At 40.1% G+C, this 26,574-nt stretch overlaps 1 protein-coding gene across 1 annotated transcript in view; it reads right to left on the bottom strand.

Moving 5' to 3' along the window:
* Nucleotides 1–26,574, bottom strand: part of PRKCH (protein kinase C eta) — a 227,196-nt gene that overhangs the window by 91,787 nt on the left and 108,835 nt on the right. The window contains exons 3-7 of the mRNA XM_059059661.2: nucleotides 13,672–13,822; nucleotides 8,814–8,848; nucleotides 5,628–5,716; nucleotides 3,976–4,105; nucleotides 1,355–1,482 (exon numbers count right to left, since the gene is read on the bottom strand). Coding sequence (XP_058915644.1) covers nucleotides 1,355–1,482; nucleotides 3,976–4,105; nucleotides 5,628–5,716; nucleotides 8,814–8,848; nucleotides 13,672–13,822 — 533 coding nt within the window. The remainder of the gene's footprint in view (nucleotides 1–1,354; nucleotides 1,483–3,975; nucleotides 4,106–5,627; nucleotides 5,717–8,813; nucleotides 8,849–13,671; nucleotides 13,823–26,574) is intronic.

A 26,574-nucleotide genomic window follows, 5' to 3' on the forward strand; every position in this document is an offset into this window, starting at 1 on the left:
CACAGGCTCCGGGCGCGCAGGCCCAGCGGCCACGGCTCACGGGCCCAGCCGCTCCGCGGCACGTGGGATCCTCCCGGACCGGGGCACGAACCCGTGCTCCCTGCATCGGCAGGCGCACTCCCAACCACTGCGCCACCAGGGAAGCCCCACTCTTCTCTTTTGATAGACTAAAGATGTCTCTTTAATGCTGTACTGTCAGCTAACAGGTAATTTGGGTTTTCTCACTATTAAGTATCAGAACATGAAAGTCCTTGGTTCAAGTGAGAAGTGGTGCTGCCCATTCCTAGAGGTTGTGCCACATGGCTCAGCTGATTTCCACGGTATTTCAGAAGCCCTGGGCCAGGCCGAAATTCCTAACCTACACTCTTCAGGCACAGCTGTCCCAGGCACTGGAAATCGCCCTCATGGTACAGCATCCCGCCTGTCTGTCCACAAGAAAGACACATAGACTTGAAGGACTTTGCCAACACCTTCCTGAAATCAAGAAATGCGATGTCAATCCAAGCCCCTGCTTTACCAGGTGGGGCCCTTCAGTGAAAAGGAAATGGGGGGGGTTAGTGATGACACTGTTTGGATAACCAAGAACCTGACACTGATTGCATTTCCCTTCCTAAGTGCCCAGAGATATCTGACAGTTAAGTCTAGAGTTTTCCTGAACCCGGAATCAAGCTACACAGTTCAGAAGCCTCAGCCATAATCATGGCTCTTTCCCAGTTCTCAGCAGACCACAGACAGGAAGGTGGCAATAGGATGTGGGCCTGGGATGTGGCTGAAGCTCTGATGGACAACAGCAGGTGGGGGAGGGTCACTCAGGGCGGTGGCAGGACAAAACAGTGCACAGCTACTGACATGCTCCACCCACTCCCGAGAGCCAGAGGAAGGAACTCCTGTCTGTGGCTGGACTTGAGATAAACTCACGATCCATAAACAAATACTACACAACTGCTGGATTCCAGGCCTGTGGAGAACATCAGCTCTTTAAGTTCAAACCCTTCAGAGAGAAGGAAGCAAAGGCCCATAGTTACTGGTCAACTGCACTGCCGGGGCCCCCGACAAGAGCAGAACCGAGGACTCTGGATTCCAGGCTTTTCACCAGGCCACAATGACAGGAAGCTGTTTAAAAAAAAAAAAAATCCTTTTTCTGCTTCTTGCTATATCTGCACACTCATTATTTCTTGTTATATAATTGTATATAGAACCTTATTTGTGGAACAAAATGCTCTTTAAAAATGCAATAAATCTGTTTATTGTATTTGCCGAGACTAGGAACCTTGATTATGCCACACACAATACTAGGGCTCGCCACATCTGAACAACTTCTAAATTACAAAATATGAAAATAGCAAAGTCTCACCGAGGTGGGAGAAATACTTCCGGGTTGGAGGCCCATTCCTGCCAGAGTCTTGGCCAGCTCCGCCGCATTCACTCCACAGTTTGGGGCCACGTTCGCCTGACATCGAATGTGTACATTCATTTTACATACTGGATGGAAGAGGAAAAGGGAATCCACATTCAGAAAGGAGACACGTCAACATGTGCTGTGAAAGAGAGCTGTGATAACCTGAAAGACAGTGACTGAGGAATTGCATAGGCTGAATAGTGATATCTTCTCATCAAATTCAACTGACACTCACAACGATCCCTGAGTGTAAGTAAATCCCTGATTTTCTCTATTTCTGTTTTGTGCAGAAGCAGTAAGCCTGGCATACGGAAGAATAATACATTTCAAATTCTTTTGGTTTTCACTGTGACTTGATGCAAGACATTCACTTAAATCATATTTTAAAAGTCATCACTGATTTCCCAGCAGGATTCAATACAGAGATCAAAACGTTCATCATAGCAACAGCTCACTCGATTAAATAACAAGGAAACGTGCCAACCGACTTTATGCCTTTCCTTGTAACTCTCAATAAAAGGTAGCAATCTAACAGCCACGTGTAGATGGCTGTTCAGACAGGATGGAACTGGTGTTTCTGAGAGAAAAGCCTCTAAGTAAAGCTTTCTTTCTGAGCACTGTCTTTGGGTGGCCCTCACAGCACAGAACACGGCATCCTGTGCAGCAGCTGTATTTCTCAGTGCTTGCAGCCTGTGGCTTCATGGGTGACAGAAAGCAACTTTTTTAAAGGTCAAGGCAAGTGGCAGTTGGAAGAGGAGAGCAAAGCAAGCTAAGCTCCTGGTACACAGGAAGCTGACTTGGGATGATGAAAGACCCGAGGTTTAATCAGCACAGAGTGCTGACATGGTTTCTTGACACGGGCCCTGCTGATCCGAGCCAGGGATAAAGCAGCGTAAGATGCGTTGAGGCGTGTCAGCCCATCTTTGGAAGCATACACAGAGCCAGGTTTCGTGGTGCCTGAAGTTATGCAATTTAGGGTTGCCCTCTTTAAGAAAAAGAGCACTTCATCAAGTAGAGAACTTGGAAGGTACCTTGCAAGGGAGGAGCTCCAAGGCTTAAGCTTCATTAGATTCATAGGAAATCTACCTCTCTCAGCAAGGCTGGTACGGAGACATACAAGCCTGCGGTGGCCTTTCTAAAGTGCCACGTGACAATAAAAGCAAAAATGATAGGAGCTGGAACACTGCAGGCGTGCTACCCTCAGCACCACCAGGGACAAGTGCGATGCAGATGAACCTCACCCGTGGCTCTGCCTGTCAGCAACAACCAAACGAAAGCAGAAAGCGACTTTCACGCTAGAAACCCACACCTGGGTGAAATCATCCAGCTAATGATCAAGCAGTGGCTGAAACAAAGCTACATGAGAGTTGGCTGCTATTTTGGTTGAAAAAGAATTATTTCAGGTATCTATGAAAAAAGAATAATTAAATGGTGCCTTGGAGAAATAAAAGAATTTGCCTTTTTTTTTTTTTTTTTTTTGCGGTACACGGGCCTCTCACTGTTGTGGCCTCTCCCGTTGAGGAGCACAGGCTCCGGACGCGCAGGTTCAGTGGCCATGGCTCATGGGCCCAGCCGCTCTGTGGCACATGGGATATTCCCGGACCGGGGCACGAACCCGTGTCCCCTGCATCGGCAGGCGGACTCTCAACCACTGTGCCACCAGGGAAGCCCAAGAATTTGCCTTTCTTAAAGACAAGTGACTAGCCCCTTTTTGTTAATAGAAGCAGGTCTGGTTAAGTCCAGGCAGCCAGTGGAAGCTGTCCAGTTGTACTGACATGAACTCTGCCTCCCCTGGTGACTCAGAATGTATCTGAGGCTTCAGGCTGAAACTCACATGTATTTCAGCAGAGGACAGTGCACCCCACGACAGCCATTGTTACAGCAACACTCAATGAGAGATGACTCCAGGCCAACAGCCCCTCAACTCCTAACAGGACAGGGACCAGCCCCCATATCCTTATCCTCTGCTGAGGCAAAGGCTCCAAACTCAGGCTCCACTGGACATTGTTGTTGAAGTGCATGCCTTCGCACGGCCAAAGCTGTTGTCCTCGTTCCACCTACTCTCTGATCTCTATCAAGCTCTTTGAGAAGACGCAGGGCAGACTGCGTTATGCTTTTATAACTCAATTCCTGCATATTTCTGGTGAGGTGATCAAACCAATTCTCCTGCTAGTTCTTACTCATAACTCAACCTTCTCTGCTGGCCACCTCACCTCCTACCATCTTCCATTTCTGACCAGATCCCATTTTTTCCTCTTTCAAGTACCTATGGAAATACACAATGACTAGCCTGTACTCGGTACTAAACAGGAGAGCCAGCAGCCTAGCTAACTAGACAGGAGGCTTCATTTAGCAAGTGAGTAAACATTCCATGGTTAGGAAATCTGTGGATCACATGTAGCTCTCTTTACGTGCCTGACAAGGGACACATTCATATAGAGAGAGCCACTAAGATGTTCATTTACAAGGTATCTAAAACCATCCGTCCTAGGTCAGATTCTGAACTGCAGAATTCTGAAAGCTCACAGCAAGGTGTTCTCTTGAGGAAGTGTGTACCAAGCACCCCAGAATCTCACTTTTACACTGAAGTCCTTGTCGCATTATCCCCCAGAGCAGAGAGCCACAGTGATCACAGAACGTTGGCACCTTGTAGTTGTGGACACTGAACTTGTGTGGGATGTTGATTCCGAACCTCTGCTCAGCAATCTGTAGCAAGGAAACAGGAGGACGAGAGCTGAAATTCCATCCCCACACCTTCTGTGAAAACTGTAACAGGAGCCCACCAAATGCAAAGTGTTACTATGACACCTGAGATGAGTATACTATTACTCCTCAGCCACGATGAATTACCCAGGCCTTACCACGCAGACGAAGCACATTTTCTAGTGGACAAGACCAGCTGGACAGAAATGTGTGGTATACATTAAACTGTCCACCATCTTGGGAGATTAATAGAAATTTAAATATTCATTTCACCTTTTACATTCACTTGGCCGTGTTTCTCTACTGGCCAATTCCTCACACCCATGTCTATTTCCTAGAACCTTTTAACTTCAGGATTCAACAAGTCTTTTATAGGCAACATACACTTGCTATCACCACAAGTTCTTCCAGAAATTGTGTCATGAGGATGGGGTGACACCCATAGGACAGGGCACCACAGAAGGAATTTATTCCAAAGTGACATTCAACTGGTGATCTTATTCAGCCCTTCCAGCCTCTGCCTGTCTTTGTATTTTGATATCTGAGTGCAAAGACTCTGCTTTTATCTCAAGACGATCACTTCTCAGGATCAGGTGAAATCTCACATACTGTTTCCAGCAAATAGTTAAATTAGGCATATGCTCTATAGTCTATATCACAGTTTGAAGCAATAACAACAGAGCCACACATAACAAGTAGTGGGGCAATATTACTCCTCTTGAAACTTTTCTGGCCTCTTTCTCATAAAAGAAAGTACACATGCCTCTGTGTGTACTCTATAGCAATCCTGGGTGTATACTGTAAAGAACCATCAAGTTCCAGAGTCGGACTCTTCAATGCATCTGTAAATCCACTGCTAACTGTTGGTAATACTCCAACTGCCTTCTACCTCCAGAATTTAGAATGTACGCCCTCCTCAGCTGGATGCAATGTTAATGGCAAGAGTGATGTTCAAGCCTTTATGTATAGATATAGATCCTCCCTGAAATTCCTCAAGAGGCTGGAGGGGGCCAAAAGTCACTTTATTTAGGAAGTGCAATTTACAGTTAACAACATACTTACCATATCAATTCTATCTTGTAGTATTGATACTATTTTAGGTCTGAGGCTGAGAAAGAAGCTAGCTAGCAGAGGCTGGATTCTACATTCAAAACCCAGTCATCTGATGCCAAATTCAGGGAACTTTTCATGTTTCCAAATCTCTCTTCAAATTAGTAGAACTGATCCCTAGAGCTTTTACCCAGCTCATCACTAATGGAGTCATCTCAAGGACAGGTCAAGCTATGCAAGTATAGAAATACAAATGCCATAATATAAAAAGGAGAGAAATTTCAATTCTGATACCACCATTGGCTTCAAGGAGTGTGGAAGGGAATTGGGAATGAGAGGGAGGAAGAAAAAGACAGAGGGAAGGAGGAAGAGAGAAAGAGAGACAGAGGCAAAGAGAGGGGGAGAGACAGCGAGATAGAGAGAATGTGCACGCATGAGCTCATGCAGGCACCTAATCAGCAAACTGCTATCTTACCTTTGCATCCACTTTGTTAATATTGTTTTGGCAGGTGCAGGCTGTAACAATTAGATGATGGCAGCGCTTGTGGACGACACAGGTGCACACTAGGAAATTAAATCCAGCGATTATACATTTATTGGAGGCACCAGGCCATTGTGGCTTGATTTAGATGGTGGGCCCACATGATGGCAGCCAGCGCTCCCGTTCTTCCTACATTCCTTACCACCACCCTAACTCAGGCCTTTGCTCACGCTTAAACTATTCATACTCAGGTCCGGAACTAATGTCATCCTTCCTGGCTTTACTCCTTCCTGCCCCAACCTCCAGAGGAATCATCTCACAGTATATGATTCTGGTCACCTCAGGCCCATAAATCTAAAGCATTCAATCGTGTCTCACAGTCAGTCAAACTAGAGTTGAAATATCCCAGATGGGTTTCAGGCTCTCCCAAGCCCACCCCAGGCTCACGTGTCACCTTTCTTCTCTGGGGGCTCTTTGTTCCACTACAAACTAGACTAGGTGCTCTCCCTGGAGCAAGTCTTCACCCTCCCCAATACACTGTCCATGTCCCTCTCAATCCGTGGGGTATCTTCTTTTCCTATCACTTCACTAAACCTTAAATGTATAACAAGACACAACTTTAAAAAATGTCACTTTTATGAAAATATACTCCCCGTGGCTCCCCTTCTAGACTGAAACTCTCTCCCTCCTCTAGTCTCCTACAACCTCTAGCTGGCCTCCCTCATTTCAGATCATCCACACACAGCCTCTAATGTCCTCAGGATTCCCAGCCAGCATGATGACTTGAACAAAGTAGGCACTGATTAAGTATTTGCAGAATGACCCAATCAATTGCTTGAATAGTTAGAACTTTCTAAATAACATTTTTTTAATTTTCATTCAGACAACTGATAGAGTGCAGAGTCCAGTTTCCATTAAAGGATGAACATGTGCATTGAAGCAATATGAAAATACACATCATTTTTAAGATCTTTCAAGACATATGGAAGTTTCTAGGATTAAATACGTAAAGACAGAGGACATGTCAGCAAGTAGCACTATAATCTAAAACAAATCTAGCTTTCATCAGATTGAATTCTCAGGAGAACCAAATTGAAAGTGCCCAGAGAACTGGTCTTTTTATATGAGGGAATCCTTCACATAGAAAAATCTTATATTCCAAGGCATTTGTTTTTTTCACAGTCAGCTTGGCTACAGGTTTATCAATTTTATTGATCTTTTTGGAGAATTATTGATAGCTTTTGGTTTTATGGATTTTTTAAATTGTTTTCCTAATTTCAATTTCACTGTTTTCCACTCTATTTTTGTTATTTATTTTTCTGCTGCTCACTTTAGGCTTAAATTTCTCTCCTTTTTAAGATGGAAACTTAGCTTATTGATTTTAGACCTTTATTCTTTTCTAATATATGCATTTAATACTCTAAATTTTCCTCTGAGCACTGCTTTCACTGCCTCCCACAAATTTTGATAAATTGTATTTTCATTTGATTTAAAATATTTTTTATTTCCTCTTGAGTCTTCTTTGACCCATGTGCTATTTAGAATATGTAGCTTAATCTTCAAATATTTGGAGGTGTTTGAGCTATCTTTTTGTTATTGATTTCTAGTTTAATTCCACTGTGGTCTGAGAAGATACTTTTTATGATTTCTATTCTTTTATATTTGCTATGGTTTGTTTCAGTGTCCCAGAACGTGGTCTATGTTGGTAAATGTTCCTAGTAAGCTTGAGAAGAATGTGTGTTCTGCTGCTCTTAGATGGAGAATTCTGTAAATGTCAATTTGATCAAGTTGTGATAGTGCTGTTTAGGTCAACTATATTCTTACTGATTTTCTGCCTGCTGGATCAGGCAGAAAATTGCTGAGCAATCAGAATCAGAAACTGCTGAGATATTAAATAAAATTTAATAAAATAAATAAATAAATAAATAAAATAAATAAAATCCAACTATAATAGTGGATTTGTTTATATCTCCTTGCAGTTCTATCAGTTTTTGCCTTAAGTATTTTGACACCGTTATTAGGCACATATACGTTAAAGATTTTTATGTCTTCTTGAAAACTGACTCCTTTTATCATTACATAATGCCCTTCCTTATCCTTTATAACTTTCCTTGTTCTGAAGTCTGCTTTAATCTGTTTGCTTTTTTTTTTAGCATGATTGGTATATCCTTCCAACTAGGCATGTGGTTTTATATCCCTTTGCAAGATGTGAACAAATTAGTGTCCTCATGTCTCCTGACCAGTGTTCTTTCCTGGTCCTTTAACAGGTGGCCCACTGAAAATCAGCTCTTCAAACATCCTGGCACTACAGGCCATGGTAGAAGAAATAAACTAAAAAAACAACAGATATGTCACAAATCATGTTTTTTGTTTTTTGTTTTTTTTTTGCGGTACGCGGGCCTCTCACTGCTGCAGCCTCTCCCGTTGAGGAGCACTGGCTCCGGACACACAGGCCCAGTGGCCATGGCTCACGGGCCCAGCTGCTCCATGGCATGTGGGATCTTCCCAGACCAGGGCACGAACCCGTGTCCCCTGCATCGGCAGGCAGACTCTCAACCACTGCGCCACCAGGGAAGCCCAAGGAGTCTTCTTTTACTCTTTCCTTTTTTATTTCATTCCAATTCTTCTGGAACACTAATTGAGGGTATCTTAGAATTGTGAAAATCAAAATAAATTGAACAGATAATAACTTACAAGACAACTAACAGCCTAACTTTGAACATTCTCACATTTAACTAAATTCAGAAAATCAAAAAAGCAACTTGGATAATAGTTTCTATTTCCAATTCAGGCAAAGAGAAATCAGCATTGTGCTACTTCTCACCCCTATGGACAAGGGGATTGTAAAAAACCAAAGATCTATCTTTAAGACTCAAGGGTCCTGCTCACAAAATCGCATTACCTTTTAGTATGTACATGATCCTGAAGAGACAAAACTTTAAGCAACTAAACTTATATAGGTATCCTGGATTCAGGAATAAAAACATCCCCTCTACTTTGTCTACAAAAAGACATGGCTAAAATTTAAACAAAACTAAAGGGTTGTAATTCTATGGGGGTCTCATTTGACCTAGAGAGTTATTTATCAAAATATTAATGGAATGTATCCTGTTTCCTCTTGGTATAATCACTTTTTAACACAGGAACAAGATTAAACATAGTTTTAAAATGTTTTCTTACCTTGGCATTGATAACCCTGTTTCCCAAATACACCCCTGTTCGAGACAATAGAGAAAAAAGAAACCATTAGTCAAATATTTCAGCAACAATGTTCCTATAATTACAGTACTTAAGGAAAACAAATTTCATCCTCTGGTCCTTTATAAAAAACACAATTTCAGAGAAGCAGCAGAAATAATGTCTTTTTTGAGCCCTTTTTCGTTACCACAAGACAAGGAGGAAATTGATGAGTTAGAATGCTCTGAATCACAAACAGGTGAGTTTGGCAATTCTCATTCCACCCATCGCGGTGGTAATCCCCCAAGTCCTCAGTGAAAATAAACCCTCCTCTGTGTTTATGACTGAGCCTCTTCCTGAAGTGTCACTTTACTGCCTTATTGATCATTCTCTCTCACACATAAAGACATGCAGAGGGTGAAGTAAACAGATGCAGATATACATATGGATGTAAACAGGTGAGTCCACTCCAGCTGCCTGACCTGAGGCATCTTCCATCTTCCCTGTGACCACATCACCCAGAGTCCACTGGGGAGCAGAAGTGCGGTCACAATATGCCCATCATGCCCACAGCTTCCCTCTCTGTCTCTCCCTAACACAGTCTCTGGATGGTGGTGATACGATTCTCATTCTTATTAACAAAAACCACATTTTACTAAGCCAGTAGGATATGCCAGGCAATGAGCCAAGCAGCTGACGTGTACCATCTCATTTAATCCTCATAAAAGCCACGTGAGGTAGCACATATAATAGGATGGCGTAGAGCACAGATCCTGAAGCTGGATGGCCTGGATGTGATTTGGGGCAAGTTGTTAACTACTTTGAGTCACTGTTTCTTAATATATAAAAAGGTATAATAATAACAGTACCTACTTTATAAGGTTATCATGAAGATAAAGTGTTGATAATGTAAAATACTTAGAACAGTGCCTGGCACTCTAAGTGCATATAAAAGTTTATTATGTAAATAAAACTATTGTCTCTGTTTTGCAAATGAGGAGACATTGATGGGTTATATAGCTTGTCTAGGTTCACACATCTAGTTGGTGATGAGATTGAATGCCAGAGTCCATGTGCTTAATCATATATGTGTGTGTGTGCGTGTGTGTGTGTGTGTGTGTGTGTGTGTGTGTGTGTATAAAACACATATACCACTATTTTAAGTGTGTGTGTGTGTGTGTTTCGCAAGACCAGTTAGGTGGGAGTTAAAGTTTCCTTGGTAGAAAAAAATTCGGTGAAATTGTCAAGTAAGTTTCCATTAAGAACGTTAGTTGAGATCACAGGTTGTCACCACAAATGCCTACTGGGGCAGGCAGGTCACGTAAAGGAGGGAAGCCAATGGTGTGACATGAAATAAAACAGCAAGAGACAGTTACCCTTCTGGTCAGGCAAATCCAGGGAGAGGTGGGTCTATGGCTAACTGGAGCATGCAAAGAAGAAAAATGGGCTCAAAGTTGCCAGAGACGCTAATTTTTTCAATAAAAAATGGAATAGGAACCTCTTCCTAAAGACTACAGTTTTAGGCTTCATACATATCGACAGCCAGTTTAGGGCCTTTGGTTTAGACAAGACTCTATACTTTTTCTTTCTTTTATATTTATTTTTTTATTGTGTACAAATTTAATGTCTTATTTCTTTTTAAAATTTATTTTATTGAAGTACAGTTGAGTTACAATGTTGTGTTAGTTTCTGGTGCTTAGCAAAGTGATTCATTTTATATATATATATATATATATATATACACATACATATATATGTATATATATATATGTATATATGTACTTTTTCAGATTCTTTTCCATTATACGTTATTACAAGATATTGAATATAGTTGCCTGTGTTAAACAGTAGGTCCTTGTTGTTCATCTGTTTTATATATAGTAGTATGTATCTGTTAATCCCAAATCCCTAATTTATCCCTGCCCCCTCCTTCTGCCCTTTGGTAAGCATAAATTTGTTTTCTATGTCTGTGAGTCTATTTCTGTTTTGTAAATAAGTTCCTTTGTGTCATTTTTTTAGATTTCACATGATATCATATGATATTTGTGAGGGAATGGAGAAATGTATTCCACGCAAATGGAAATCAAAAGAAAGCTGGAGTAGCAATAATTGTATCAGATAACAGACTTTAAAATAAACACCATTTCAAGAGACAAAGAAGGACACTACGTAATGATCAAGGATCAATCCAAGAAGATATAACAATTGTAAATATATATGCACCCAACATAGGAGCACCTTACTACATAAGGCAAATATTAACAGATATAAAAGGAGATATCAACAGTAACACAATAACAGTAGGGGACTTTAACACCCCACTTACATCAATGGACGGATCATCAAACAGAAAATCAATAAGGAAACACAGGCCTTAAATGACACATTAGACCAAATAATATTTATTGATATTTATAGAGCATAATTGATATTTATAGAGCATTTCACCCAAAAAGCAGCAAATACACATTCTTTTCAAGTGCACATGGAACATTCTTCTTGATAGATCACATGCTAGGCCACAAAACAAGCCTCAGTAAATTTAAGAAAAGTGAAATATCAATCATATATTCCAACCACAGCACTATGAAATTAGAAATCATCTACAAGAAAAAAAACTGCACAAAACACAAACAGATGAAGGCTAAACAGTGTGCTACTAAACAACTGATGGATCACTGAAGAGATCAAAGAGGAAATAAAAAAATACCCAGAGACAAATGAAAATGAAAACATGACAATCCAAAACCTATGGGACATGGGACTTTGCTGGTGGCACAGAGATTGAGAATCCGCCTGCCAATGCAGGGTACACAGATTCAATCCCTGCCAGGAAGATCCCACATGCCATGGAGCAGCTAAGCCCGTGCGTCACAACTACTGAGCCTGCGCTATAGAGCCCGCGAGCCACAACTACTGAGCCCAAGCCACAACTACTGAAGCCTGCACACCTAGAGCCCATGCTCCACAACAAGAGAAGCCACCACAATGAGAAGCCCGCGCACCACAACGAAGAGTAGCTCCCACTTGCTGCAACTAAAAGAAAGCCCGTGCACAGCAATGAAGACCCAACACAGCCAAAAATAAATAAATATTTAAAAAAACAACACCTATGGGACACAGCCAAAGCAGTTCTAAGAAAGAAGTTTATAGTGATACAAGCTTACCTCAGGAAACAAGAAAAATCTCAATAAACAACCTAAACTTACATCTAAAACAACTAGAGAAAGAAGAACAAACAAAACCCGAAGTTAGTAGAAGGAAGGAAATCATAAAGATCAGAACAGAAATAAGTGAAATAGAGACTAAAAAAGCAATAGAAAAGATAAATGAAACTAAAAGCTGGTTATTCAAAAAGATTGAAAAAATTGATAAGCCTTTAGCCAGACTCATCCAGGAAAAATAGAGAGAGGGCCCAAATCAATAAAATGAGAAATGAAAAACGAGAAGTTACCACAGACACCACAGAAATACAAAGGATCATAAGAGATTACTACGAGCAACTATAAAGCCAATAAAACGGACAACCTAGAAGAAATGGACAAATTCTTAGAAAGGTACAATCTCCCAAGATGGAACCAGGAAGAAATAGAAAGAAATAGAAAATAGAAAGAAATAGAAAATATGAACAGACCAATTACCAGTACTGAAATTGAATCAGTAATTTAAAAGCTCTCAACAAACAAAAGTTCAGGATCAGATGGCTTCACAGGTGAATTCCAAACATTTAGACAAGAGTTAACACCTACCCTTCTGAAACTATTCCAAAAAATTGCAGAGGAAGGAAGACTTCCGAATTCATTCTGTGAGGCCACCATCACCCTGATACCAAAACTAGACAAAGATATCACAAAAAAGAAAATTACAGGCCAATATCACTGATGAACATACATGCAAAAATCCTCAATAAAATACTAGCAAACAGATTCCAATAGTACTTTAAAAGGATCATAGACAAGACCATATTCTTGATTAAAAAGGCCAGAAACACAAACTAAGCCTGCATTCTGTTAAAAGGTATAAAATCCAAAGTAATCACAAAACCCCCCACAAAACACAAAGTAATTGATCAATACTCAGAAATGAATCTGAATCGTGTTTCTGCCTTAAACAAAATGACTAAAGTTTGCAACAAAAACAAAGATCTCCTTTTATGCTGCAGATATGAGAGAGTGTTTCTTCCTCCTGAGAAGGGTGTGTATGTGTATGTTTTGTGCATGTGAGGGTACTTCTTCCTTCTCTCTGCAAATAAATATGTTTAATGTTGCCTCTAATTGAAGATAACTATTACTTAAATTTAATTTACATTATAGATTTGCCACTTGAGTAACATGTATAGTAAGATATTGCCCCGAATCATCTAGAATTTCTCAACTATTAATTATCTTGATACTTACATGCCAGGGATTATAGTATGTGATCACTGAAAGCTATTACCTTTCTCTACATACTATAAGGCTGAAGACTACTGTATGTTTAGTTTACTTGCAACAATTAATTCCATAAGTCATCATGTGATTCATGCCTTCTTAGAGAAATACTGTTGATATTTCTTTCCTCCTTAGGGATAGATCATTTATTAACTGATTAGCCTCTCTCTCAAATTAGTGCTTTTTAACCAGTTCATGATTCATTAGCACTTTTACCAAAATGACTGGCAAAAGAAATAACATATAAAACTTAATCTGTAAATTGTGTAATTTTTTTGTTGGGGATTAAAATTTCGAGGTCAACATATTAGAGTAAGAGGAAAAAAATCAGATTCTAAAACAATTCTTAATAATCATGCTTTCTCCTGAAATCACACACAACCAGAGAAAGTCTCAGCTCTTGGGAGGAGAGAAACCAGGGAACCTCTTACCAGATAAACTCCCTGCAGTGAGAGCAGTAGGTGGGCTGTCTCAGGTATGTGGCCATGAACTTATGTCCATTGATCTGGTGGACTCGCCTTCGCATAGCCCTTTGGCGCTTCCTGGTAAAATGTTTGAAGATTCGGTCTCTCTGGAGAGTAGCTGTATATTAAAAGAAGGGGAAAAAGAATAATGTGTAATGAACCTACCTGCACCTAATGTATGAGAAAGTTAGATAGTTCAAATACTCCCCAAATTACTTTTTTCTTTCTTCAACATGTAAAACACCCCAGAAAATCATCATGCTTTGTTAGACACATGTGAACCCTGGGATTCCCAACTGCCTAGTTATAACTGGCTATCTTGGGCGAGTCTCCCCCGGAACAGAGCGTGGGTTCCCCAGAGTTCCGATGCTCCAGTACGTGACAGCAGCATGTCTTGCAGTCCCTGTCCAGCTGTCTGGGACCTCAGGTTCACCGACTGGCTGCAGTGACCAGCTGGCAAACAGGGGTCCTCATTACTCCCCTTTCATTCTGCTGTCCTCACAGACTTAGTGAGGGAACTGCCCCCAACACAGTGAGAGCCCTGCCCAAAAGCATCATCCAGCACCACCTCTGTTAACTTGGAAGAGGTAGAAATTAACCGGGAATACACTCAGAGTTCCTTTTCTAATTTCATATTTTAAAAGTAGTGGCTCCTGGGGCTACCCTGGTGGCACAGTGGTTGAGAATCCGCCTGCCGATGCAGGGGATACGGGTTCGTGCCCCGGTCCGGGAAGATCCCACATGCCGCGGAGCAGCTGGGCCCATGAGCCATGGCCGCTGAGCCTGCGCATCCGCAGCCTGTGCTCCGCAACAGGAGAGGCCACAACAGAGAGAGGCCCGCATAGCACCAAAAAAAAAAAAAAAAAAAAAAAAAAATTTGCTTTAAAAGTAGTGGCTCCTAATCTGAAGACTCTAAAAACTGTGTACCATTTAAAGATCATAAATGATATCTTCCACCTAACTGTTCTAGAACTTTTCTAATGTATCCAGACTTGTGATTATAAAACAAAGATTCCTTCTTCAATAATGCTTTTAAATGAATCACTGCTCCAAAGGAAACTAAAGGAATCATGCAAGAATAATCTGCTATAAATTTTAAAACCTGGAAGAAATAGAAGGTTTCCATGTAAATACATGGTCAAAATTAGTCACATAATCCAGTCTAATTTTTTTAGAAGGAATTGATAAAGTTTTTAAAGGACTACCTCTCATTCTGAAGGATTCATTTATGTAGACTTTTCCCAGTAGCAATATACTCAAATAACCAGAAACTTCTATACTACCCAGAATTATCTTAAAAAGAAAAACTCACTATGACCAAGTGGGAATTTTCTCAGGAGCATAACAATGAGCATATTATTACAAAATCTATAATAGCTTTTATTCTATTAATAGGTGAAAGAATAAGTATGACAGTTTCAATAGATGTTTAAAAGGCACTTGATAAAATTTAACTTGTAATCCAATAAAAAATTCTTTTGAAAAGACTAAAAGATTGTCTCTTTAACATGACTAACACATTTTCACAGGTCAAAAGCATCAAACTGAATGGTAAATGTTAATAAAATTCCTGTGACAGTTAAGAACAAATAAGACTAATTATCACCACTATTATTTAATATTATTCTGAAAGTACACACCAAAGCTGTTAGAAATGAAACAAAAGATCAAACTATTAGGAAAAGGTGGCAAAGGTACCATTATTTGAAGTTGTTTAATGTATGACTAGAAAACTCAGGAGAATTCAGCCTAATCTATTAAAAAAAAATGAGTTCGGGGGCTTCCCTGGTGGTGCAGTGGTTTGAGAGTCCGCCTGCCGATGCAGGGGACACGGGTTCGTGCCCCAGTCCGGGAGGATCCCACATGCCGCGGAGAGGCTGGGCCCGTGAGCCATGGCTGCTGAGTCTGTGCATCCGAAGCCTGTGCTCCGCAGCGGGAGAGGCCACAACAGTGAGAGGCCCGCGTACCACACACACACACACACACACACACACACACACACACACACACACACACACACAAAGAGTTCTGTGTGATGGACAATAATAAATCATTAAAAGTCAAGGTATTTAGTATATCAAAAGAGCCAATTAGAATGTTAAAAATTCCATTCATACAACCAAAAAACCCAAATTATCTAGGAAATAATTTATCAGAAGTACAAGATTTATATGATAAAAAGACTATAAAACCAACTGAAGGGTATGAAAAGATAAGTAAAAACGAAGTTCTTAAATTGGAACACTCAATACTACAAATCTGTCAATTCTATCTAAACTGTCTAAATTCAAAAAAATTTCAATCAACATTCCCAAAGGATGTTTTTAAACTTGACAATTTTTTAAAAAAATTAATTTCTTTATTCAGGGAAAGATTATCAGTGTTTGATACTATTAGTTGAAAGGATGATGGGGGAGCTTAGAGTAGAGGGGTCAGGTTCTCATCACCTGAACCCACTGACCTTATCAGGCATTGGGTGCCTCCAGATTTGATGCAATAGAAATGAAATCACTAGCACTATCTATGTCATAATTTTAATATTAAAAAGCAGAACTGGAATCTAATCAAACATGTAGAAGTAACATCCAGTTTACAGAAAATATGGAGGATAGAGGAACAAATAAAATTTTTTCTTTTTTTTTAAAACATCTTTATTGGAGTATAACTGTTTTACAATAGTGTGTTAGTTTTTCCTTTACAACAAAGTGAATCAGTTATACATATACATATGTTCCCATATCTCTTCCCTCTTGAGTCACCCTCTCTCCCACCCTCCCTATCCCACTTAAACTTGACAATTTTTTTCAAGGTTTATTTGATACCATAAATATTTTAAAACTGTCCCAAAATTTCAATGAGGGAGGACCTGCTCTACATGTTAAAACATATTATAAAATTACAATAATTTAAACAGTGCTCTACCCCCTCAAGAAAAGTCCAAAACTAGAAATCAATTTGACTGAAAGAGAATATGGTTCAAATCAGTGGGAAAAGATGGATTATTCAATAACTGGTGTTTAGACAACTAGGTAGCCTTTTGGAAAATATCTTTACCTCACTCCTTACACCCAAATAATCTCAGATAAATGTTGAGGTGGAAATTATAGAAAGAAAGAAAACGTGGGGAAAAAAATACACTCTTAGGAATGGGATGAGTATAACAAATTTCTACAGCCATAAAACATCCACAGATTTGCAAATCTATGAAATTTAAAGTGCTACTTGTCAATAGACACAAAACAAAGTTAAAACAAACTGGGGAGAAAAGGATTTGCAACATGTGACAAAGTGTTACTATTTATAATATGTATAAATCATTAAGAGGATAAACAATCCAGTAAAAAAGGGGCTAAGGAAGTGAATAGGCAATTCATAAAATTATAAAAGCAAATAGACAATAAACATGCCAAGATGTCCAATCCTATCCAAGACAGACATGTAAGAACTGCAAGGTAAATGACATTTTACCTCTTAAGTTGGCAAATACTTATAAAGGTAGTAAACAGGCCCACTCTTACTACTGTGTAGGGAAATCGGCACCTCCAGCCTCTGCTGGTAGGAGCAGAAACTGGTCTCTAGTCCTCGCCCCACCATCCTCTGGCTATATTTACCCTGCTAAGCCTCAGTGTTCCCATCTATAAACAAGGTAGTGCCTTCCTCCTAGGTTTTTTCCAAGGACTGAATGAGATAATGCATTAGAAATGTTTTGCCCAGAGCTAGGCACATGGTCACATTCAACACGTAGCTATTTCAAGAATGATTTCTTTCGGTGACCAATTTGACAAATACCTGTCAAAGTATTTATTCCAGTTTTATTGAGAAATAATTGACATAACTTCACTGTGTAAGTTGAAGGTATACAAGCATGACAGTGTGATTTACAAATACTGTGAAATGATTACCACAATAGGTTCAGCTAACATTCACCTTCTCCTATAGATACAATAAAAAGAAAGAAGAGAAGGAAATATATATTTTCTCCTTGTGATGAGAACTCTTAGGATTTATTCTTGACTTTCCTATATATCATACATCAATGTTAGCTGTGGTTATCATGTTGTATACATTACATCCCTAGTACTTACTTATCTTATAACCAGAAGTTTATACCTTTTGACCACCTTCCTCCAATTCCTCCTCCCCCTACATCTGGCCTCTGGTAACCACAAATCTGTTTTTCTGTGAATTAGTTGTTTTGTTTTTCCTGTTCGTTTTTTAGGTCATACAGTATTTGTTTTGCTCTGACTTACTTCACTTAGCATAATGCCTTCAAGGTCCATCCATGTTGACATAAATGGTAAGATTTCCTCATTTTTTATAGCTGACTAATATTCCATTGTGTATATATATCACAACTTCTTTATCCATTCATCCATCAATAGACACAGGTTGTTTCTATATCTTGGCTATTATAAACATGCTATGAACATGGGGGTGCAGATATCTTTTCGAGTTAGTGTTTTTGTGACATTTGTCCAAGCGTTATGTGAATTTCCTTTCATGCAACAATTCAACTTCTAGGATTTGTTTTCTATACAAAAACACCAGAAAGCAGGAATATATGCTATATAGCTATCAATCATTATATTCTTTTTAACAGTAAAAATTAGGGTCAGTACAAGAAATCTCAAAGAATAAAATGTAGAAATAGTCCAAATAAACGTTGCTAAGATACCAATTCTTCAGAGGCTCTAGCATGGTTAAAATTGTACCTGCTTCAGGTTTTGTTTTGGGGTGTGTGTGTGTAAACATCTTTGGCAAGCAGCCCAATTACTATCATTCTCAGGTTTCCCATCTATCTAAAGAAGATGAAAATATACCTTTGTCCCCAGCACTATGGGGATAGTGTCATAATCAATATTCCTGAGAGGTTCTTACAATTTTGGATGAGGGTCACATAAGAACAGAAGTCACTCTACTGTACTGCTCTCTTCTACAATACTTCTAGAAGTCATTTAGTAACCACAAAATAAACAGATTTTAATGTTCCTTTGTTGACAGATGATGAAAGTTAGCCTAATGATAACACCCTATACCTGATCTACACTATCACCAACCTAAGACCCAGCTCAGTACTGGCCAAAGCAAAACTTGTATTGAATTACTAAACACTTATCACATCTAAATGCAAATTAAATTCTCCCTGGGGGTCTAATTACCAATAATTTACTTATTTAATCCCTTAATACTATAAAGATTGGTTAAAAGGTCAGCTCACTTGCAGTTTTAATATTTCATGAATTGAGTCTTTTTTTTCCCCCCTCAACAACTATTACCATTGCAGTAATGTGACCTATGAATTTTCAGGTGATTTGTTATAGCTGGAAGGACATAGGAAGAAACTGCTTGTAGCTGTCCACCAAGTTGGTCATCCCCTAATGCCTTCGCTCCTGCCTTTCACCCCTCCTGGAATGTTCTTCCTTCCTTTTTTTTTTTTTAAACTAATTAACTTAGACTTTCCTGTGTGTCTCAGAGCCTAAGGCAAATCCTGAATCAGAGTGAAATGCTTCTCCCCTCTGTTTCCACAGCAACCTGGGAGCACACCTCCATCTTTTCCCTTATCCCAGGAAACTAGGGGTTATGTCTCTTTCACCTCCTATACCCAGGTGCCTCATAAGACCTCATACATGGTCATTTTTAACTAAACTTCACTCTTCCCTTTTCTCTATTCTTTTGCACATGTGCCTCTTTTTGTTTAAAAAGCAAACACACACTCACCCACACCTCAGAATTTGCAAGAAATTTAAGTCATGTAAGTAAACTGGGGCCCCCATGGCTTCATATGGCTTTCCCTATCACCATTCTCTTGCTGGCTGCCCTGACCAGGAGGAAAGGACTCTGGGACTTAACTCTGTTCCCCAGAGCACAGACTCAACCCCCATTTGACAATCAGAGTGCAGAGGGAGCTTCCTCATTGTTTGCACGGCCTCCTGTTGACTTAGGACTGAGTTAGAAGGGCTAAAAAAGACGATTTAATCCTGTTGTGCCTGAAACCACCCTGGGCTTTGAGAAACCTTTCAGGTCAAGTGTTAGTTGAACACATCAAGCAATGCTAACATGCTCTGCAGCCAAAACTTGCATCACAACCTCTGTTTTGCTCCTGAGGTGCTCAATGCCTCTAAGTAAATAGGAAGCTGGCTCAGTGCCCCAGAGTGGAAACTCACATTCCAGTCTCAGGAGGTGGGCAGGTCTGGAGCCCTGATCTGTCTTATCCAGGAGTTGGTCTTGCCAAGCCCTCCCAACCACAGGGTGGAGAATAATTACGTCAAATGTAAAGAAGGTTAACTAGTTTGAAATAAAATTATATTTCATAAAATCTGATTGTCATCCCACACACTCTTTCAGAACTTGAGAAGGCACAAGTGAGTAGGAGCCACCCCAGGGTAAGTTTCCATTGCAGAAAAGTTGTGCTGGTCTGAAACTTGTACTGCTGATGTGAGGCTTTGCCAGGGAGGAGTGGCTCTCCGAAGTCTCTGTCAAACTGTCTAAACTTGATCTCAAAAGTAGCAAATATGTCATCCTTTTTAGTCTTCTGCACTCCCTACCTGAATTTAAGGCTTTAGATACCAGACACAGACATCTGTATTTGAAAGTACTTCTGAAACATTCTGATGTGAGTCAAAAAAGCACAGTTCCAAGTTTCCAAATGACTGTAAGCATATTAAATCAGAAAGAGAAATCTATGGCACTTTTTAATTTTTAGAATTACTGATATAAAACATATAAAGGAAATACTTCTGATTTAGTGTAGAATGCAATTAAGTTGAATTTGCTCAGCAGCAAAAGCACTTAGTTTACTAAAATCTGTGGCTGGTCTTCAAGGGGCGGTGCAGAGGAGGTCGTGCAGCCTTTATATATGGCAGGCAGGAGAGTGTGGTGGGTGAGCACTTGGAATCTGGAGCCCAGCTGTGAATCCTGCTTCTTCCCCTTATAAACTGGGTGACCTTGGGCAACTTGTTTTTTCTCCTATGCCTCAGTTTCCTCATTTGCAGAACATGAAGGGCTAGTAAACTCTCCTCAAAGGGCCATTTTGAGGACTTGCTGAGATAATAAGTGTAACATAATTAGAAAAATACCTAGCAGGTGGCAACTAAGTGTTACCTATTACACTTGTTGTTAAAACTCTTACTTCAGAGTTCAAGAAATAGAAGGGATTTTTAATCCAATCACCTAATTGCCTCGAAGAAGAGTCAATACCTAGGAAACCATGGCCTAGAAGTTCAACAACATGCTCAAGGCTCATCTAGTAGCTAGCTAGCACCAGAACTACCCCCGGAATCCTCCACTCTTGATCTTATCCCAGGACCATATGGTTAACACCATCCTGCACTTTGTTCTTTATTAACATTATTAACATTGGGTCTCCTAGAATCTCCTACAATCAACTGGGTCTCTCCCTGGGAAAGTAATAAATTTTCTGGTGAGGAAACAAAAACTAACAGGAAAGTTAAGTGAGGTCAGGCAGCCAGTGATAGAAGTGGGGACGCCAGATTCTGTTTACTATGTTGAACTACTGAGCAATGCTATCAGATGTCTTTTTTCTTCTTCCTGAGATATTCATTTTATCCTGTGTGCACTTGGGAGGTGATAACTATGGGAAAAACAAACAGGAAAACCTTAGTGTTGACCAAAAGTTACTAGTCAGGAAAGAACCAGACAGTGCTTTGTTGTTAATGTCTCTAAAATACAAAATATTCTTGAAAGGTAATGCAATAAGGTAGTGAGAGAATTTTGCTTAGTATTATCCAACATACTGTATAAACAACCACGTGATCACAGAACTGTGTGAGAAAGAATGATGCTTAAGAACTTAAACTTAGATGATTCCTGTCTGAGACAATAGTGATAATAACGGAACAATTAGCACACGTATTAAGCAAATACATAATTTAAATGAGTCTTTACAACAAGTACACACAACCAGTGGGTGAGAGCATTTACTGGGTGTTGAGTGAAGAGAGAATCACAGGAGTTGTGTACCTAGTCGTCTGATTAATTAAGGAAGGCTTCATAAATGGGTTGAGATTTTTTTTTTTTTTTTTTGTGGTACGCGGGCCTCTCACTGTTGTGGCCTCTCCCGTTGTGTCGAGCCCAGCCGCTCTGCGGCACGTGGGATCTTCCCGGACCGGGCAACGAACCCGCGCGCCCTGCATCGGCAGGCGGACTCTCAACCCCTGCGCCACCAGGGAAGCCCATGGGTTGAGATTAGCTGTTGTTTAGAAGAGGAAGGAGAACCTGGTGAACCAGGATAGGGAGAGGATTCCACGAATTTATGCCAGCACCAGTCACAATGGCTGTGACAAACAGTGTTGGTATTAAAAATGGCAAGCAAAAGCCCCCAGATGGCACTGAGCAGAACAGAATCTTCTTTGTTTTTGAAAAGAGCTGAATCACATGACTCAGTTATTTCTAAATTCAGAAAGAATGATTCAACTCAATGTAGTATGAGACCTGACTCTTCAGGAGCTATACACAGGTGTTTCTCAGGGACTTGGCTTCCTCTGAGGAAGCCCAGTCTACAAGAGCATCTACCATCATCGTGCAAACTCATGGGGATGACTATCACTGGAGAGAGGAGAGAAAAACAATTTGTTACTAGATTGACCCTATCGCAGAGGACTCATGGCTCATAGCATCATGAAAGCTGAGCCCATTCTCACCCATCCCCACCTAACCCTCGAGTCTCCTCTATCAGCAGAAAGAGGAGCAGAACAGAGGTCCTGGATGTGGCCATCAGAAATGGTACCCAAGTTCCAGCAGAAGCCTTGGGAAAGGCCTCTCACTCCACTCTTATAAGAGCCCTGATCTCCCATCATCCAATAACCTCCTTCTTAATTTCACCCCTTGTATCTATGAGTACTGTCCAAAGTACAAACTCTCCTCAGCCCTGAAGAAAGGGACCTTGGCTCCAACAACATCTGGTTCCTCTCACTCCACAATTTCTTCTTAGTCTCTCTCACCAGCTATTCTCTTCCACCCAACGTTTTAAACATGTGTGTGTACCAAAGTTCTTTGTACACCATTCTGATCTTTCAGGGCACTCACCTCCTCCAAGACTTCAAAAGTCTCTTGACTTCCAACAATTGCCTATGTACTAAGGACTCGCAAATCTGCAGCTCTAGCTCTGGCTTCTAACTACTAAACTTGTTTCTAAGTAGCTTCTCAGTATCTCTTCAAGACATCCCCAAAGTACCTAAAACTTGACATTTGTAGGCTGAACCCTCTTCCCCAACCTCTTGAACCCATGTTTCTTCCTAGATAATAGTACCACTATGCTTGGAGTCATCCAGATAAAGAAGAAAAAAAAACAAAAAACAGCGTAGAGATTTCTTCAGGTCCTTCTTCTCCATCCACAACAAATTGATCATCAAGTTCTACTAAGCCTTCTATGATCTGACTGGGTCTCTCCCTCCCATGATCATTGGGTATATTTAGTTCATGCCTTCTTCCTCTCATCTGGACTGTGAAATGGTTTCCTAACTAGTCTCCATGCATAAGTTTGCTCCCCTCTGGAAACCATCCTTCATCCAACTAGTTATGTATATGAAATACACATAATTCACAGTGCATGTGAATATCCTGCATGGAAATCAGGCTAACTGTAGTTGTCCTATTTGAACCATAGTAAGGCAGTAAGGGGTATATTTTCCCCAAAGGGTGGTGCTTCCATGTCCAACATCTGAGAGAAAATTGAGTCCTCAGACAGCAAAAAGACTTTCAAGTGGGCCTTAGTCAGGGGGGAGACTAGTCTTTCCCCTGGTCCTCAACTTCTGGGGTCTGGACCTGAGTTACCAGGAATGGGCCATCCAAAAGGCTCTGCAGAGAAAGACTGAGGTAGGCTAGGAGTAAGCCCAGTAGTAATGGGCTTGGAGGACCAGGATTCCTTTCATTAGGAACCCAGCAGATCTTATACTCCCCCACTAAGTCTGTTTAGTAGATACCAATGTTGACTTCCCTAACCCCACACCCATAGTTCTCAGGAACCCATCATATCTTCTCCTCCCTTTCATCCTGCCACCTGGGTTCCTTCAGGGATCTCTCAGAGTTGGCAGAACATCCTCAAGGGGCAAGGAAACTGGGATATTTATCCTCCAGCTCCCATCTGATGTTGGTTAATGGCTGCTTCAAGGAAAGCAGCATTTCCAGCCCTTCTTTGTGGGTTGAGAGGAAATATGGGCGGGTCATTCATAGCATCTACCATAGAATGAATTCATACTTAGCCTGGTCCTGATTTCTTATTTATATTTTGCTGCCATATATATTTCCTAACAAGCTGCTGTGGAATGATATGAAGTATAACTAGAAAATTCTTACAATAATAATCTTTGACTATTATTGTGCCTACTCTTTTCTGCACATATAGTTTAATGACAGAAATTTCTTCTTGTTCCCTATGACAAATGCAAGGATCCTACAATGACTCACTGCAAAAAATGGTAAGGATTTCTACTCTGTGATTCTACAAATATTTTATTTCCCCCCACTGACTTCATCTGTAAATAGACTTCCAGCAGCCACTTCTTCATTCTTCAGTTTTTTAAAATGAAAATTAAACATTGCTCAGTGGATCATTAACCATCAGCTTTCAGGATGAGTAGGAAATATGTTTCTGTTCCACTAAATTTGTACTGGATCCTTGGAGGTATGTCCCTATCATCACTCTGTCATCCTAACTATCTGGAAAATATCTCAAAATGGCATTATCCACAACTCCAAGCTTACGTTAGATAAAGTATCTTGGTTTTATATGCTTAAAAATTGAAGCATTTTCCAGTTATCTGGCAATTTTTCTTTCTTCATTACTAAATTTAACTGGAGAGAAAATGCCCCACTCATGGTATCTCCTGTCCCTTTGATAACCTTCTGAACTTAAAAGGATAATGAAGCCATGATGTGATTTCACTTGTCAGAGCAGAGGCAGCATATAAAAATGTCTTCTTGCTCTTTCATTATAGTTGTTTATAAAGATAATATATGGTCACTAGAGAAAATGCAAATGATACAGAAAATAAAGAAAAATTTTTTCTTTTAAAAAGTCATCTTCAGGCCTTTCTCACCTGCTGAGATGGCCCGCACTCTGTCTATGGAGTGTGTTTCTCTCTAAATAAATCCACTTCTTACAAAAAAAAAAAAAAAAAAAAAAAGTCATCTTCAATCTTACTATACAAATAATCACTGAAAATTTTAGTGAACATGCCAAATATATACACTGTATAGACATGAAATCTTATGTAAGTGGTGTCATATTCTTTGTGCTACTTTGCTAACCACTTTCCAATTAAAACGTCTTTCCATATATTTTTAAAATTTAATTTAATTTAATTTAATTAATTAATTTATTTTTAAATTTTTGGTGGCGTTGGGTCTTTGCTGCTGCTCACGAGCTTTCTCTAGTTGCAGCGAGCAGGGCCTACTCTTCATTGTGGTGCATGGGCTTCTCACTGTGGTGGCTTCTCTTGTTGTGGAGCACGGACTCTAGGCATGTGGGCTCAGCAGATGTGGCTCGCGGGCTCTAGAGCACAGGCTCAGTAGCTGTGGCACACAGGCTTAGCGGCTCCGCGGCATGTGAGATCTTCCCAGACCAGGGCTCAAACCCATGTCCCCTGCATTGGCAGGCAGATTCTTAGCCACTGCACCACCAGGGAAACCCCCTTTCCATACATTTTTGAAGACTATATACTTTTAGAGCAGTTTTAGGTTTACAATAAAATTGAGAGGAGGTGCAGAGATTTCCCATATACCCCCTGTACCTGCCCTACACATGTGTAGCCTCCCCCATTATCAATATCATTCACAGGAATAGGTACATTTGTTGCTAAGGATAAACCTACATCGACACATCATAATCACCCAAAGTCCATAGTTTACCTTAGGGTTCACTCTTGGTGCTATATATTCTATGGGTTTGGACAAATGTATAATGACATATACTCATCATTATTACAACATACAGAGAAGTTTCACTGCCCTAAAAATTCTCTGTGCTCGGCCTATTCATCTCCTTCTCTTCCTCTCACCTCTGGCAACCACTGATCTTTTTGATAGTCTCCAAAGTTTGCCTTTTCCAGAATGTCACAGAGTTGGAATCACACAGTACGTAGCCTTCTCAGATTGCCTTCTTCCACTTACTAATATGCATTTAAGGTTCCTCCGTATCTTTTCATGGATTGATAGTGCATTTCTTTTTAGCACTGAATAATATTTCATTGTCTGGATGCACCACAGTTTATTTATCTTTTCAGCTACTCAGGGATATCTTGGTTGCTTCCAAGTTTTGGCAATTATGAATAAAGATGCTATAAACATTCATGTGCAGGTTTTTGGGTGGACATAAATTTTCCCTATCTTTTTAAAAGTTACTATTTCTGCTTTTAATAGCAACTAATACTAAAGTTACCACTTAATCATAGCTTATAAAATGAATATACAGCATGGCTGACTTAAAAATAAGCTAATAGCATTAGCACATCACCCCTATGAAAGTAGGATTTCTCTGTTTGAAATCTGTACTTTTTTTCTCAATCTCATTCTCTAACAGCTTAGAGACTGTTCTCTCCACCACCACCGCCAGTCTCCAAGCTCAGGTTAGTCTTCCTTCCTCACAAAAAAGATTCTTATACAAACAACCTGTCCAACCAAATCTTTTCCAGATAAACATGTGTTTCCTGCTGAGGACTAAAAGAATCCTGCCCTTTAGTTTGGCTGATTCCATTTCCCTTTCATTTTGTTTTTTTTCCTTTCTACTAGTAGACTTCTGAGGTCCCTTCTAAGCTCTCAAGTTCTGATTTCATGATTTTAGAAAAACTGCACAGGATATTAGCCATGAGGAGTATGATGTCTAATCATTTCCTTTTCCAACTACATGGCTGG

This window comes from Kogia breviceps, chromosome 3 (assembly GCF_026419965.1).
Source record: "Kogia breviceps isolate mKogBre1 chromosome 3, mKogBre1 haplotype 1, whole genome shotgun sequence".
NCBI lineage: Eukaryota > Metazoa > Chordata > Mammalia > Artiodactyla > Physeteridae > Kogia > Kogia breviceps.